The 15,322-nt window shown below is 39.0% G+C and overlaps 1 protein-coding gene across 18 annotated transcripts in view; it reads right to left on the reverse strand.

Annotated features, from left to right (window-relative positions):
* unc-104 (kinesin family member unc-104) overlaps positions 1 to 15,322 on the reverse strand; it is a 44,659-nt gene that overhangs the window by 13,096 nt on the left and 16,241 nt on the right. For 11 of the 18 annotated variants that reach the window (XM_069137343.1, XM_069137337.1, XM_069137323.1 and 8 more), the window contains exons 1-11: positions 12,724 to 12,934; positions 9,253 to 9,403; positions 4,637 to 4,719; positions 4,312 to 4,390; positions 3,854 to 4,199; positions 3,476 to 3,731; positions 2,931 to 3,088; positions 2,689 to 2,828; positions 2,101 to 2,139; positions 600 to 740; positions 39 to 485 (exon numbers count right to left, since the gene is read on the reverse strand). In XM_069137343.1, the coding sequence (XP_068993444.1) occupies positions 39 to 485; positions 600 to 740; positions 2,101 to 2,139; positions 2,689 to 2,828; positions 2,931 to 3,088; positions 3,476 to 3,731; positions 3,854 to 4,199; positions 4,312 to 4,390; positions 4,637 to 4,719; positions 9,253 to 9,352 (1,789 nt within the window). In that variant the 5' untranslated portion in view covers positions 9,353 to 9,403; positions 12,724 to 12,934. Of the gene's footprint in view, positions 1 to 38; positions 486 to 599; positions 741 to 2,100; positions 2,140 to 2,688; positions 2,829 to 2,930; positions 3,089 to 3,475; positions 3,732 to 3,853; positions 4,200 to 4,311; positions 4,391 to 4,636; positions 4,720 to 9,252; positions 9,404 to 12,723; positions 12,936 to 15,322 lie in introns of those variants that run through there. The other 7 variants (XM_046608771.2, XM_046608770.2, XM_046608764.2 and 4 more) reach the window with 5 other exon arrangements.

Below are 15,322 nucleotides of genomic sequence, written 5' to 3' on the forward strand. Positions count from 1 at the left end.
TTAAAATTATCATCGACATCATAAGAAAAAAACAATACCTTGATCAGGGTGGTTGAATCTAAACACGTGATTCTTGCCCAAGATTACTCGAGATCCAGTTTTGAGAACGATTGGCTCTGTGATCTCGCGGCCATTGACGTATATTAGTGCTCCTTTCTTTGGCATCAATGTGATAATACCCTCGTGATTCTCAAATACACAATGTTCACTCAAAATATGTGGTCCACAAAGTTGTATATCCTGTGGGATATTTGCTTCGGCAGAACCAATTCTTGTAAAGCCATCTTTAATGTAGTAAATGAGACACTCGGACATGAATGGATCTTCATTGAGATTTACTAAATGCGGTGTCTTTTTTGGTGAAAATACACCAACGGTCATGCCATCTTCTTTTACGGCTACACCCATTTCAGCAAACACAGCTTCTCTTTGTAGACGTATTGATTCTGTTCTTTTCAATTTATCCTCCCAAGTCTCATTCAATTCTGATTTTATAGAACAAAAATTAAAACAATATTGACATCAACTTCTCATCATATTACCTATATAATATATTCAGATAAGTGTAAATTCAGAGCTTATAGAAGTATATAACTTACCAGCTATAAGTTTCTCACTAGCTTGTAGCTGGTCAACAGCCTCTTCGGCAATGGCAGATGCGGGATGTGATGGCACTCGTTGTCTTGTTTCTTTAATATCGTCCTCTCTTTTAGAAGTTTTCATCGTTTGTGGTTCATCTCCTAAGCACAGAAACGATTTTACAGAAATGAGAATATTCCTAACAATAAAGTACGGTTTATATCATTAGTAAGTAATACACTGGTATCAACTACTCAGAGGTTTTGAACATCAACATCAATTGTTATTGATATAATTACACAAACTATTCACAACTCATCATTAATACTGGATTCTCCGCTTATGTGTATTCCATATCTGAATGCTGAAATGCTTCAAGTTTACATATGTAATCTTTGGATATCTCCGGTTCGCAATCAATGAATTATGAATGTTTAAAAAGTTTCATTGAAGATGAAATATTCTGTGTATGTATTACAATGTCTGAATACTGTGTGTTTCACTGTAAAAGCAACGAAGATGCAGTCATTTTAAATTTAATTAGTTATCTAGACTTGGAGTTGATACCACTGATTACAAAACACTGAAAGCCTATAAGGGCAATTTCAAACCGAGAACTGTATATACAAATAATCCTGTCACATCATTTTTTATCAATCCTATGAATCTACAGATAACATGATAGTGCCCGGTGTGAAACATCCACAACACTAACCAATTTGATTGGCATAGTGCATTAAAAATCTGCCATGCAATGTTTTAGTGGGAGTAAAGCAATTTGATCTCAATTTTTTATAAAGGGACAAAAGGCAGACACTTAACATGAGACAGAAGTTGGGTTAAGCTAAAGCATATGCAAAATCGCTATGAGTTCTAAATGAAATGTTCTTTTTACAGTTTTTTTCCGATTACCATCAATCACTAGTAATCGACATTACCAGTATTCGTGGGAGGTAATCATGATGTTCCAACGTCTCTAAGAGGTGCCCAAAGAAATAGTCTAATTTCATTTCAAAATGTAAGTAAACAAGATGATATGTAAGACAGACATACAGAATGAAAAAATTAGTATGATAATAGAAAAATAAACTTTCTGTATATTCTGAGGGCAAGGAATTGATGTTACCTGTAAAGAATACCTACTGTCAAACCATATGATTTCATTACAACTATCAAGGTTTTTCAAATTTTTCCTTGATTCTTCAACACGTTTTAAATTTATGTGCAATGCAAATCATAATTGTAAGGTGATTACTTATGAGCGGAAGAATTCCTATATTACTAAATAGTTGGAATACTTGATTTGAACTTTTCTATACGGGCAGTAAAGGGCGTTCGTCTCAACAGCTTTTAGCTATGGATTGTTTACAATCTGGATTTTACGATATTGGAATGAAATAAAAGTTTGTTTTACAAACAAATGTAAGATGCAGCCGAAGCAGTCAGAACACGAGAATGTAGCTTGGCTGTGAAAGCTGACTCAGGCGGAAGGTGATCGGATGTGGTTATTGGGTTACTTACTAGGTTCTTTCTTTTCATAAGTGACTTTACCATCTGGCCCTACGTCGAGCACAAAAAGGACAAACAAAATAACACTATGTTATGGCGTGCCTACCTCTTGGAGGGATTAATTGAAAGTCTGATCTTAATTATGATACAGAAATTTTAGGAGTTCAACTGGAAGCAAATGTATCGAACGAAAATGCATTGAAATATGTTAAATATAAATTATGTGCCACTTATCAAGAAGAGTGCTGACTATTAGATACAACAGTAAAAATTTTTTAGAAGATTGCATCAATCCATTGTTTTATTTTTTATACGTAACTTCGGATGTCGTGTGAAATTTGAGTTCTTATTATGTCCAATAATTATAGATTTAGTAATGAAATAAAAAGTCAATCAATGTTACTGGTTTGAAGGGAAAGCGGTACTTCATATACATATGTTCAAGGAGAAGAATAGCAATGCTGTAAAGTAAATGAATGAATTTCGTCATTACTTTTCTTTTACCATATCTTTACTTCCAATTGAAGAATCTTGTTAGTAGAGCAGTATGTACACTAGAGGATTCATGAATCTATCAGAGAAAATTATTAATCAATTTACCTTCTTGTACGTCGATGCCCTCCTGTTTCAGAAGCTCTCGCAGCTTCTGAATTTCTTCTTTCAATTCTCTAATAAGCTTAGCATTAGCATCCTCATTGACAACAGCTTTGCAGACAATCTGTTTTGCTCTGTCTGCATATCTACAAAAAATAAAGCGAATTATACATTTAACTTGCTATCACAGAATAATTATAGTCTTTTGAAAATTCTTGTTAAAGGTACTAGAATCAAGTAATCATTACCTCAATGTGGAAAGAGTTTCATCGTAATTAATGTCGGCTGGGCTAACAGCTGCAATCATAGCGGTCTTAGAATTTCCACCAAGATTTTCACGGAGTAACCATGTCAAAACCGAATCTCTGTATGGAATAAAGTCTGCTTTCTTCTTCTTCTTCGTTGCCTAAAATTTAATTTCCAATTCATACGTATTAGGCTTGATAGTAAAAGATTACTCAATTAAAGAATACTGATTGTATGATGAAATTTCATTTCGCAGACTTACCGCCTGAAAATCCAATGTGATAAGATTGTAAAATAAGTCAAATCGTTAATGCTGCATGTCACTTATGCAATGAAAAATATTTTTTTCCTAATCTAGAAGTACAGACCCCTTTTTGAAAAGGTAAAGAGATAACAAAAACAAACCTTTCCGAAAAAAATCTTGGATTCACTCTTAGTTATTGGATCGAAAAATCTAGTACAGATTTTCGGAAACTTTGGAGTAAACTAAGTTTTGTACACTGTAGTATTAGACATACATGTAACAGATTAAATGGCAAGTACTCACAATTTCAGCTAATGCACTGATAACTTTTCCCAGAGTAGTCAAACTTTTATTGATATTGGCACCTTCTTTGAGCCTTGTGCCTTTTGCACCGGTAGAATCTGCTCTTTCAGAGCCAGCCAAGTCAACTAGTGAAATTTTGCTGACTTTCTCTGTGATTAAATCTGTTGTACTATCGTGTCTTTGTTGTGTAAAAAATATTGTGAACACTGCGTGGGATCTGCTGGATGTTTCGTTCATGTTTGTTGCCGCAACGGTTCTGTAGAACGACAGAATACAAAAAATTTCGTAAACATGATCTACTTGAAATTTGAGAGAGTAAAAATTACTATATGCAGACAAAAAAAAAAAGATTTTCTGTAATAACAATCAATAACAAACCTGGCTTTATTGCCTTCGTCAATAAGGTCATGAATATCTTGATAAGACATCACTGCTAACTTAGATAAATCTTCAACATAAGGACCCAAGAGTGGATGTTCTCTGACACGTAAATTTCCTTTGTTTTTAGGATTAAGCAAGTCACGCACTCGTTCGCAATATATTTCCATGTAGCTCACTTCAACGGAGTATTTGAGGTGATCACTTGAATTTCTGCTGATTTTTCTGAACAGATCGTCACATATTTGTGGAATAATTCCTTCCTGGCCCTCTTCTTGCTTCCCCATCATCGTGTAGGATTTTCCCGCGCCAGTTTGACCATAAGCAAAGATACACACGTTGTATCCTAGAAGGGCAAATGGAAATATTATACATCCACATCCCTGGTACTTAATTATTCTCATATTCAATATTCAAATTATAACAGTAATTCGTATGCGAGAAAACGTGGTTCTCACCCTCGAATGCATGCTGCAACATCTCCTCTCCAATATCCTTATATACCATTATTTGTGACGAGTAGTTTTCATCGTTCGGCTGTAATTCCAAAAGAAGAAAACAATCTATCGTATATTTCTACAATTAAAATAATACGATAATCATACAAATATTGTATCGATATTTGCTTTATTACGAGAAAAAATCTGACATGACTTTTAAGGAATAAACCAAAAACGTTAAAAAAGGAGCATCAATAAACTATCGGAAAATTGTTGGGGTACAGTTTCGCTGCTGGAATTTAAAATATTATATATAAATATTTGGTGTGTAATTATTACTCACGTCCATAGAAAAATAGGAGTAATCGTAATTGAAGCTTTTGATAGCATCTTTGGTACCGGGTGGTGCCTTCGGATTTATAATGGCTGTAGAGAAAAAGAAATGAAGAAAATTAAAATCAAGTGAATATTTACATATATGTATACATGATTTTTATCAAATGAAAACTTGACAGTCTGACATGAAAGTTTCAATATACATAACATTGCAGTATTTATTACTTCATTCGGATTACCAAATTTAAGGGCGACCGTTACGCGACGTATACAGAAACGAAATTACGTTACGTTTAAGCTAATTTACAGAGCGCGTACCTTTGTAAATATCAATTATGCTAAAATAATTCGTGCGCTCTTTATTTAGTAAGCTTACAAACCCGTTGTATACTCAGTATCTGCATAGAAAGCAGCGGAGTTGGGCTAACGGATCGATGAGGTTCTTAATCCCATATGACGGTATGTATACGTATAACACAGGTGTGTACAAAACAATGCTTTGATGTTTTCATGCGAATGAAAACGATGCGATATACTTTGGTCTTCTACAGACAGACAAACGTAGTTAACATAGAAGTTTCTTGGCTTCTTCCATTCATTGAAGAAATAAAAAAAATAAGAAAAAAACAAAGAATCGATCCAGCTAATCGCAGCATCGTATTACATGGAACAATAAATCCTCGTCAAGATGAGTAGTGAGAAAAGTATGGGTCTGACACAAGTTCTTAGTGATAGAGCCGCGCTCGATCAGACGAGTAGTAAGTGGTAGAGTAATCGTGTTCAGCCGCAGTCTAGTAGTAGAGCCGCGTTACGATCAGACGGACTTGAAGTAGCGAGCGCTGTAAACGGTCAGACGCGGGATCACTCTAACAATAAGCTGAGATGCGAATGGGTTTCGCAAAATACCGACAAGCTTGGGGGGGGGGGGTTAAAAAGCAGTATGGCGGACGGGGCGGATCGCCAAGCAGTAATGGTACACAAAACTCCTTTATTTACACTCGCTTGGCAGTTATTTCGTTATAGCTTTCAGTCTTATTGTACAAAGAAGCGTTGCGCAAGAGAATCCAAGGTTTGAACGACGTATAATGAAATCTCAAATAATAACATCGATGTTTCAGTCTCGTTCAGCGATGCACAAAGGACGACGATGCCGTTGGAAACGTTAGGATGATGAAAACATTTAAATGCAAGATTTCCGCACATACAAAGTATGAAAAGATCCTTAAGATTGAATTAACAAACGTGATCAATTACATTACATATTTGAAACGGTGGAAGAATAACCGCAGACTCCTAACAAGAACCAAGATTATTCTTACGCTGTGATTTACTTATAGAAATTCTATGTAATTTCGGTTTTTCACGTCCCGTTAATCAGTAGATCTGCAGACGGTAAATTTTTTTTTGCTTCTTGATTACTGTTATCAGCGGGATTCCGTGTATCACTGAGATATCGTGCTCAAAGCATCGAGGAGAAGCAGAGTTAGTTACAGAATCGGACAGGTCAAACGAAATTAGCGCCATTGAGTTAGTAGTTAGAAGGCTGCAATAAAAACCTTCGAAAAATTTCAGTTATGTGATACGTAGCCTGGATGCAATATATCACGTGATTGAGGCTTCAATCAGCGTATTCGATTAGTAAAATTGGTAGCGACGACGTATAGACTTCATTTATGATATTTGATTTCCGTTAATTCTCTTTATTGATTATCATTATCATTATTCATATACATTTTACTGTAAATTTTTTCATCTATCATCCTGACGACAGTAAATAAGTAATAAAAATTTAACAGCCACACGATGAAATGTTCGAATGCGATCACGTCCAGTGTTTAAATCGACTGAAAATTGAATTTCAATAAATCAATTGTGGTTTGCCGAATAATTGGAATCCGCTCGTAGTTGTTTACGGATTTATCTGTCTGGCAATTAATTCTTTTATACGAATCCCGAAAAACCCGATACGCATCCCGTATTGGAAATTGAAAATTTGGTTAGATCCAATCAACAACTCGGTATTGGAAAATTAAACGGATCAGGTATCGAAAATTCTGCAACAAGTCCACAGCACGTTTTATCGGCTGAACAAAAATCACATGCTATATAATTTGATTCTGTAGAACATTACGTGTTTCCCGATCTCGTGGAATTGTCGAATGGAAAAATCCGATGTCTGTTTCCTGCACGGAGACTCGATTCCCGTCAAAGGAAATCATCTGTCTGTTCTATATATTCGTAGCACAGCGAAAATATTCATCATCCACACAATTCTAGAGGGACATTAGTTGGTTATACGAGTCGAGATTTCTAATCAGCTTGCAATTTCCTCGGGGTTGATCGACGCAATTGTGGCGCAGGCACGTCATTCCGGAAATTGGGGGAACCTGTCCTGGCCGGAAATCGAGTGCAATATCGAAAATCAAACGTGCGGATCTTCCAGCTCGCGTTACGCAGCCAGACAACAATTACCGGTTTTTGAGAGGCGGAATAACAGCATTCCAATAATGTTTACTGAAATCGCCGACTGAAGGGAATTTAAAATTGTGCAGCACTCCGCGCTTCAAAATGAATATTCATCCAGGAAAGAGGTCGCTTCGAATTTTACATCCGCCATACGATTTGCAAGGCGAGCGGAAATACGCGGCAGTGAAAAAGAGGAAATGAACGGGTTGAGCTGCATTGTTATAATGGCTTGCAGAAGGACAATAATCCGTCAGTTTTCGCTTGTCAGCATAGCCAAGCCAGCCGAGCACGGAGATGGAAATTCAGATCGTGAATTCACTGCGACTAACTATGGACGGATCAATGAACGCACCGCATTGTTTCCTACATGACAATGATCATCACATGGGCGAAGTAAACGAAATATAACATTCTTCTGCCAATCACGACATATTTCATTTCAATGCCCACTGACAAGCGAATATTGACTATATGTCGTAATAAATATGTCGCAATATGGTAAAGTTTAATTGAAATCACTGCGTGTACGTTTATAGGCGATGAAAGAAAGTATAAGAGTTTCATTACTTGCTTGAGATGTAAGATTGTAGGATTTCGAAGCGGTGATTAATTATTCAAAGAATTTTTATGAGACGTGAATTATAAAATTATCACGGCACAACTTTGCTTGTCAAGAAACTGAATGCAATGATCAATATCGTACACGTATAAGAGGAGGAAACCATGAGCAACGAAGGAAGTATTGATCGTGGTGGTTTTATAGATACGTGGAATAATAGTTGCCTAGTTTTGTGAACGGCAAAAATTACAGTTTTCCCTCGAGTGACGTTGCAAGTACAATTCAACATGTGTGTACGAAATATGAAATTTCAGGAATAAAAACTGCACCGTATACTGCTGCAGGTTTCCTGGTAAACTCAGTTGGGGAATAATACGGGAAATTACCCCGAACTAACAATATGCGAAAACGCAACGCAGATACAAATCAGACAAATGCTAGGTCATGGAAAAATAACGTAGACAAGCAACGACGAAGATGAATCGAAAGGCGAAACACTCCAACAATCAGCGGCTGACTGGCATGGCCTAGCACGTATTGATCCTGTAGCTCGAGAAGCTGTCCGTCTTTATGTTTTTCCGTCTCTCCGTGTCTCGTGGCACTACCCTCCCCCAATAAAGTAACACTTGCGAAGAAGAAAACGCGTTTCGCATAAGTGGGGAAAATAGCTGACCTCGCTTCGCCCCCTCGCCACAACGTTACAAGCTTTTTTCTAATATACAGATAATATCTAGCCGCGATGCGGCGCGTCAAGAAATTTATGAATTGGAAAAACGCTTCGACGATAATGATAAGGAAAACGACAAGAAACGAATAGGACTTGAGATCTACAGGAATTAGAGTTTATCGACGAGCTGAATATATTACTACACAGGTATGTATATCACGCGGAGCTTTCAATGAGAAAGCTCCTTTTTTTCTACAGTTTATCATTAACCCTTTCAGTCACAATAGGATGCTCAGCGTCCCACCTAAAAAATTTCCATGTCCTAGCCTTATCACAGTTTATTTAAAACTTCAAATGATCTCTGTTACTTCGTATAACCCCAAAACCCCCCGAGTAACAAGATTCAGTCAGAATGATCGAATTTTGATGCTTTTTTCTATTTTACATCCGCCATATCGGATCTGCCATCTTCGACTTAGACATGATCAAATTCCGACTTCAGATTCGCGATCAGCTACCCCAAAACCCTCGAGTAAGAAAATTCAGGCCAACATATTGAGTTGAAAAATGTGTGACTGAAAGCGTTAACACAATACGTGGTGAGAAAATCCTAGAATATATGGAAGAATTATTAAAATTGCCAAAGTGTTGCACTGTCCCATTCAAATGATAAATATGAAGGAATGGTCGAATAGCCGGAAGCGATGACATTACGTCAGAACGGAAAGGTATTATCGACAACGACGCACGATTATTGCGAATCCCAGGGCTCCGATAAATAGCGGCGTTCACGAGAATCGGGATTTCCAGACATTTCTAGCGACATCTAATCGCCACCGATTTCTCTTCTCTATGAATATCAAGTTTTTGCAGAGAGGCAGGTATGTATTGACAGATCAAGCGATGATAGAATAAATGTAATAACACTTACACGTCGTATTGCCGACCATATCGATGATGCATTGAGCTTCTCGGGATAATTCACGGTTATTGAAGGGCCGCACCCGCACCGCCACCTTCACCGACGACATTTTCCGCCTCTTGTTCAGTTACCTTCTATGCAGTGATCGTGAAACGGATCTCTGAAACACAATGAAACATTTTTATGAATTTGTGAATAATCTACAACTTCGGATGCGAGTTATGCTTGATCGTGAAGATCAACGACAAACTACGATGGATTCGTTTATGACATGCACAAGTAAATATCTGCAAGATTATTTCAGGATGAGCCATTAACGATTCAAGCGCTCTGTTATATTTTATCCGAATAAAGTCTGACCGGAAGAAATTAAACTACATCATGTTCGACGATGATTCGATTCTAGGTGACAGTGAAACGAAGCTCTATAGTATTATTAGCAAGATTACCGATAAATTTTGAAATATTATAGTTTATACTGAGTTATGAATTCAGACTCTATTTGGGACTTGCTCCCTCGAGAGACGTAACGCGACATCTGGTGCCATTAGGCTATCAAAGTCACGTAGCCAACAGTTATTACAAAATCATCCCCTCTGATGAACGTTTAGCCGCATAATTGCCTGCGTAAAATTAAACTGGACACGGGAGATAAGCGGCTCTTTTGGATAATTATAACTAGAACCGAATTGTGATTTGGGATTGCTTATCGCGGGAACGTGTTGAATTTTATGCAAATTATATACCATATAAACGATAATTAAGAGTCATGCTGGCATTCGTTCTGAACAAATTGAGAAAATGATCTCAGCGAAGGAAATATCTTAATAAAAGATTGCGTAAACATAGGTGCGTCTTAATCGGAGCCCCGATTCAACTTAAGAATCTCAGCAAGGTTTGCAGGCCATTACAAATGATATAAATTTTCTTATTTTTTCAAGCGTAATACTTATATTCTTTGAGATATACCGTTCGAAGAAACGAGATAATAATTATTCCAAGATAGTAAAGATTGATCAGAATCACCAATTTTTATACGATTTCTTGATTAGTAACCAATTTAACTGTACGTAAGTTATATCCACGGCGTCAAGAATTTATGATTTTTATTTGATAATGAAGAACATTATCCACGACATGTAATATTTCGTAAAAATATTATACATTTTACGAGTATATATACAGACATTCGAAGAAGAGTTATCAAAAGGTGATTAACTTGATGGATGCGATCGTCCCTCTTGTCGCCCTAAATTCCTAATAATATATAGAGTATAAAAGTTTGCGATAAAACATGTTTCATGGATGTTCTGGACGACGTTGAACATCCAAATAACAATCGACTCTCAAATTCGCAAATATACAAGCTATCAAGCTGGATTATATTGCCGTAGAAACAAAAAAAAAAAAAGGAAAAGAATGAAAAAATACGGATCAACATCTGCATCTGCATTGGTTCACTCTTCTCTTCGATAATGGGTTAATTTAAAATTCGAATTCACCGCAAAACACCGCGCTTGCATTCCCCATCGGACCAAGACCTGTATACAGAGATATGTTGGTAGATTCAGACTGGCGTGCAGCCAAAATTGGAAAGCTCCAGGAAACGGCGTCTCTACGGGGATCCCCCTGTGTCTTGCTTACACAATCCACGGGGAAGCCCGTTCCCGCGTGGAATTCGCATTTAAAGCCGATACGGATAATCTGCGACTATTTTTCGTTCACTTATTTCCCTTCATTTCGTAAAAGCTGGTACACTCTTTCACCCGCCAAACGATACAATTCGATTGGTCACGTATTGGGTACATATATATACGTAGTAAGCACACACGCGGCGTTTGAGCTCTCAGTTCTTAAGCACTAGAGCAATCTTCTGGAGGAAATGGAAAACTTGGCTTGGTAACTAGATACTCCGAGGTCGGCGATGAGTCATCTTACCCTCCCGTCCTCGCCAAGAGATATTGACAACAAGATCAGAGTCGCTGAATTTTGTACATTCGCTATTTCTTCATATGCTATAGCTGATTTTTCCGTTTCCGACCTAAATATAAAAAGATTTTACGCGTTATGGGTAGAAGGCCGACGATCACGCATAACGGTGAATTTTTACTGCATTCTACACTCGCCTCGTAGAATTCAATTTTCCGTGAAGACCAAAGTCGACGAAATAGACCGGCGGGTTAATGCTGTGGATACATCAAGTTCGTGTAGAATAAGACAGCGAGCGTATTATCGAGCTTGCGTCAGTGCGAAGATTGAAATGGTTGCGTGCGAATTCGGTAGCCAAATGTAACTGATTAAAGCTAACTCACATTACGGCGCAGGATGTACGGTCGATTTCTCGGATTGATCTACGCTAATGGTGAAATTGCTGGTAATTTTCGCGTGGGCAAGCGAAGGAAACTCGACTATGGGTGTGTCGTGTTGGATTGAACCGAAGAGTGTAAGAATAGTTTGACGTTGTTAATAGCGGTTGGTTTACCCCACGGCAAGTCTCAGACGTGAGCCAATCAAGCGGAATAATTAAAGCACTACGGCACTCCGTCATTCGTTATACTTTCGGCAGAAAGGAGTGAATGTCAGTTAATTCGATGACTGCGATTGATTTACTGAACCTCGGGCGAACTCTGAAAGTATTTATGTATGCCCCGTTTATGTGGGCGAAATGAATTAGGGTTGAACCAGCAAACCATGGAGTTGTTTCGGCTGATGGGTGGGGGGTGCACACGGCCGTCTGCTACGACAGTGACGTCATCTCAAGGATAAACAATTACATGGGCTTGTCGTGAGTACGGTGACGCAAATTTTTCGCGGTGTCAACCGAAGAAATTATCGATTTCTGCGAATTTCAAATATTCGGTTCCTCGAGTCTGTTTGCCGAGGGGTGAAGAAGGTAAATGAAAATAAAAAATAACGCCTCAAATTGGAATTAGAACATAGTGACTAGAGTCGAATTACCACTAACAATGAGATGTAACAATCCCAATTTTGATTATTTGGGAAATTATTTAGGTAGATTCGAAACGGCCCAAACTTCTCGTTCAATGTCTTAGAGAAGTGTCGATTCGCGACTTCAAGATTCAACGAAGTATGAAAAAGTTATAAACTCAGCCAGAGTTTTTCCTCCCTTTGTTGATTCGATTTGGAATTTGCCACGATGAATTATTTTCGATCAAATTATCTTCTTTGGGAGGACACAAGTATTTGCTTGCTGCACGTCTGATGTCTCAACTGTTCGTCGAGCAGCGACGAAAAGTACCTGCGATATCATCGGTATGTGACCACGGAATGGTGACAGGGATGAATATTAGTCTAAAGCTTACTTGATTAGAACGGGGTAAAAAAAAGTTCAAAGACAAACGGTTGATCCGCTGCAGAAGAGAGCTCGGAACAATGTTTGTCAAAGTTGCGATAGTCGGTCTCGATCGATCTAAAGATTTAGAAGCGAAGACTTGACTTGACGAACTCAAGGGCACTCACCGATGTGAATTTCGAGAGGTTGTTAAAATCCTAGGAAAACAACGCGTGATAATTTCCCTGCGAGCACACTGTATATACGAAAATCACAAATAGCACGATATATTAAACGCTTCGTCGACTGAACAGGACGAAGCCACAATCGCAGACATTATTGTATGTCCACACTGTACAACGGTGTCCCGGCGACAGGATGCGAGCTTTCGAGTGACTGCTACGCCATCATCAGCGAGCTTTCGACTTAGAAATGGGAATATGGCCGCGGCGCATGCACGCCCTCGACGAACCGTCACGTGACTGGTCTAGTGGGTCATTTTTCCGGGACGGGTGTCCAATGGGAGGGTTGTTCCCGACGAAAATCAATAGCGAGGGAGGTATACCCGTGACGTCACACGGCAGACGATCGACCAATGCGGCGCGGGCGGCGCCGGCCAATTCCTTTAAGCAATCAATAAAGAAGCCAGTGCCACCGTGGGGTGCGGGGGCGTAGAACGGGCTGGATGAGTAAAACGTATAGAAATCGCGTCACATGTCGCGCAGGGGGCCTCACGGGCTCTCTCGTGTGTCGCCCTTGCGAGTTCCAGTCTCCCGGGGCACACCGACCCGTTCCCCATTCCTCATCGCCCGTTGCCCGTTACATCGAAATTCACCCGGCAGGCTCGAGCTGGCCTTGCATGGTTCATTAGCACCTAATAGCCGTATGAATTATAGATGATCATTGCGCGCACAGCGTGCAGGTTTTATACCTACAACACAACGAGTCGCATTGCACCGAAAGCTGCGGGTACATCAGCTCTTTTTTGCCATACTCCCTCTCTTTCTCTCTTACCGTCTTGAACAGCCCTCGACGAATGGGGAGATTTAAACGCATTCGGCAGAGTGAAGTTCAGTTTTTTGAAAGAAAGGACGATATCAGATTGTCCTTGACACGGGGTGAAAATCTAAGTAGCTGTTGCTCCGAGAGCCGATATACACATTAGTACTCCACTTTGTCTCAACGACTATCTTCATTGGAGTGGGTCTATCTTACTCTTTTTTAATACAATGGACAGATTGGGGCCCGAGACTATCGAGGCACGCGACCCGCGTTGGCGATGATTTTTCGACACCGTCATTCAGCGAGGGTCGGTTACACAGGTTTCCTGAAAGCTTTACTCGCGGAAATACATCTGCAGATCTTACTCGGGAATGTCGTCAATTAAACGGAACGAGATTTTATTTCACCGAATACTCGAGCTGCCAGGCGCCTCAGCTAAGTGCGGGTGACCATGGCACAGTTTTCGTGTTAAATTTCCGAGCTGAAATCTACGTATCTTGGCATACAGAATCTGGTTCGTGAAGGGGAAAATTTCAGAAATTTAGTCAAAGCATTCGGAATCTTTTACGGTAGTCCATAAACCATTTTCAACATTCGCGTGAAGCCTAAATTATCCGAGAAGATCGATGCTCGTTACATTTGATAGCTGAAAATACGTAGGTAGGTTACCTACGTCTGATTCAGAATCTTGTTTCAAACTTGTCGTAATAAACAGGATATATGTACAATAAGCTCTTAAAAAGCGCCTACCGAAGGAGTATAATAAAATACGAAACGATTACGCGAAAGACTGATGCACCTGCGACTAGCGAGAAAGCTCTTGGACTTTTTGAACGAAAAACTTTCATTCAATATCGTTGCTCTTTAAAATTATCACGAATGCCATTTTAAGATATATTACATTTTTATTTGTGATAGTTGCTAACTGAAAGCTGTTACTCTATGGTTAGGCTGAATAAAACGACCAAAAGTGTTTATCTCACCTCTGTGCAGAACACCGTAAAATATCGGTGCTGAATTATAACGCAGAGCGAAGAAAAAACCTTGGGATTCAACAAGATTTTTTATTGACTGAACATAGAGTTTAATAATTCAAAGTTTCGCCATTGAGTAATGGTCTTTACTCTTCTGCACAGGCTCAGCCACTGCGTGTTGAATATTATAAATCGTTTTTAAACTCAACTTATATTCAACTCTATTCGCTACCCCGTTACCTATACATACGGTTATGCGTAGTAAATGCGCAAGGAAAAAGCTCGCTTTCGGCTGCTTCGCTGCAATTTCTTCAATCTTAAAAAGTGGTCGGCGACTGCTAATGTGTGTTGTGAGATTGTTCTCGAAACGTGAAAGCCCGACTCGTCGAAAGCTTTTTCGCCGTCCATTGTTGATTCCTAGGCCAGGTTTCTTCAATAATTTTCCATTATCCAAGAATAACGATAGCTTACAGAAGTCGAGTTGTTGCCAAATTTTTTGTCAGGTGTGGCGGAAGGTGTTCGGCGTGTGTGGTAAACCTAATTCCAATTGTTTTCCTTCACTTACGTCCTTCGGTTGGCCGAGAAAGAATGGATTTTCAATTTGCCGAGAGAAAGAAAACGCGAGCAATGGCTCGAACGAATGGCCGTCCATTTCCATCCCTCTCATATACATGATACGGATGGGTAAATTTTACAAGCGGTGATTGTCCGGGATGGGTGTCGTAAAAATGAAGAAATTTGACGGTCCTGCAACATATTCTCGTTTCAACCGAAGAGCGATGTCGATACGATATTCGCTTACCAATATTTG

This window comes from Neodiprion pinetum, chromosome 1, assembly GCF_021155775.2.
Source record: "Neodiprion pinetum isolate iyNeoPine1 chromosome 1, iyNeoPine1.2, whole genome shotgun sequence".
NCBI lineage: Eukaryota > Metazoa > Arthropoda > Insecta > Hymenoptera > Diprionidae > Neodiprion > Neodiprion pinetum.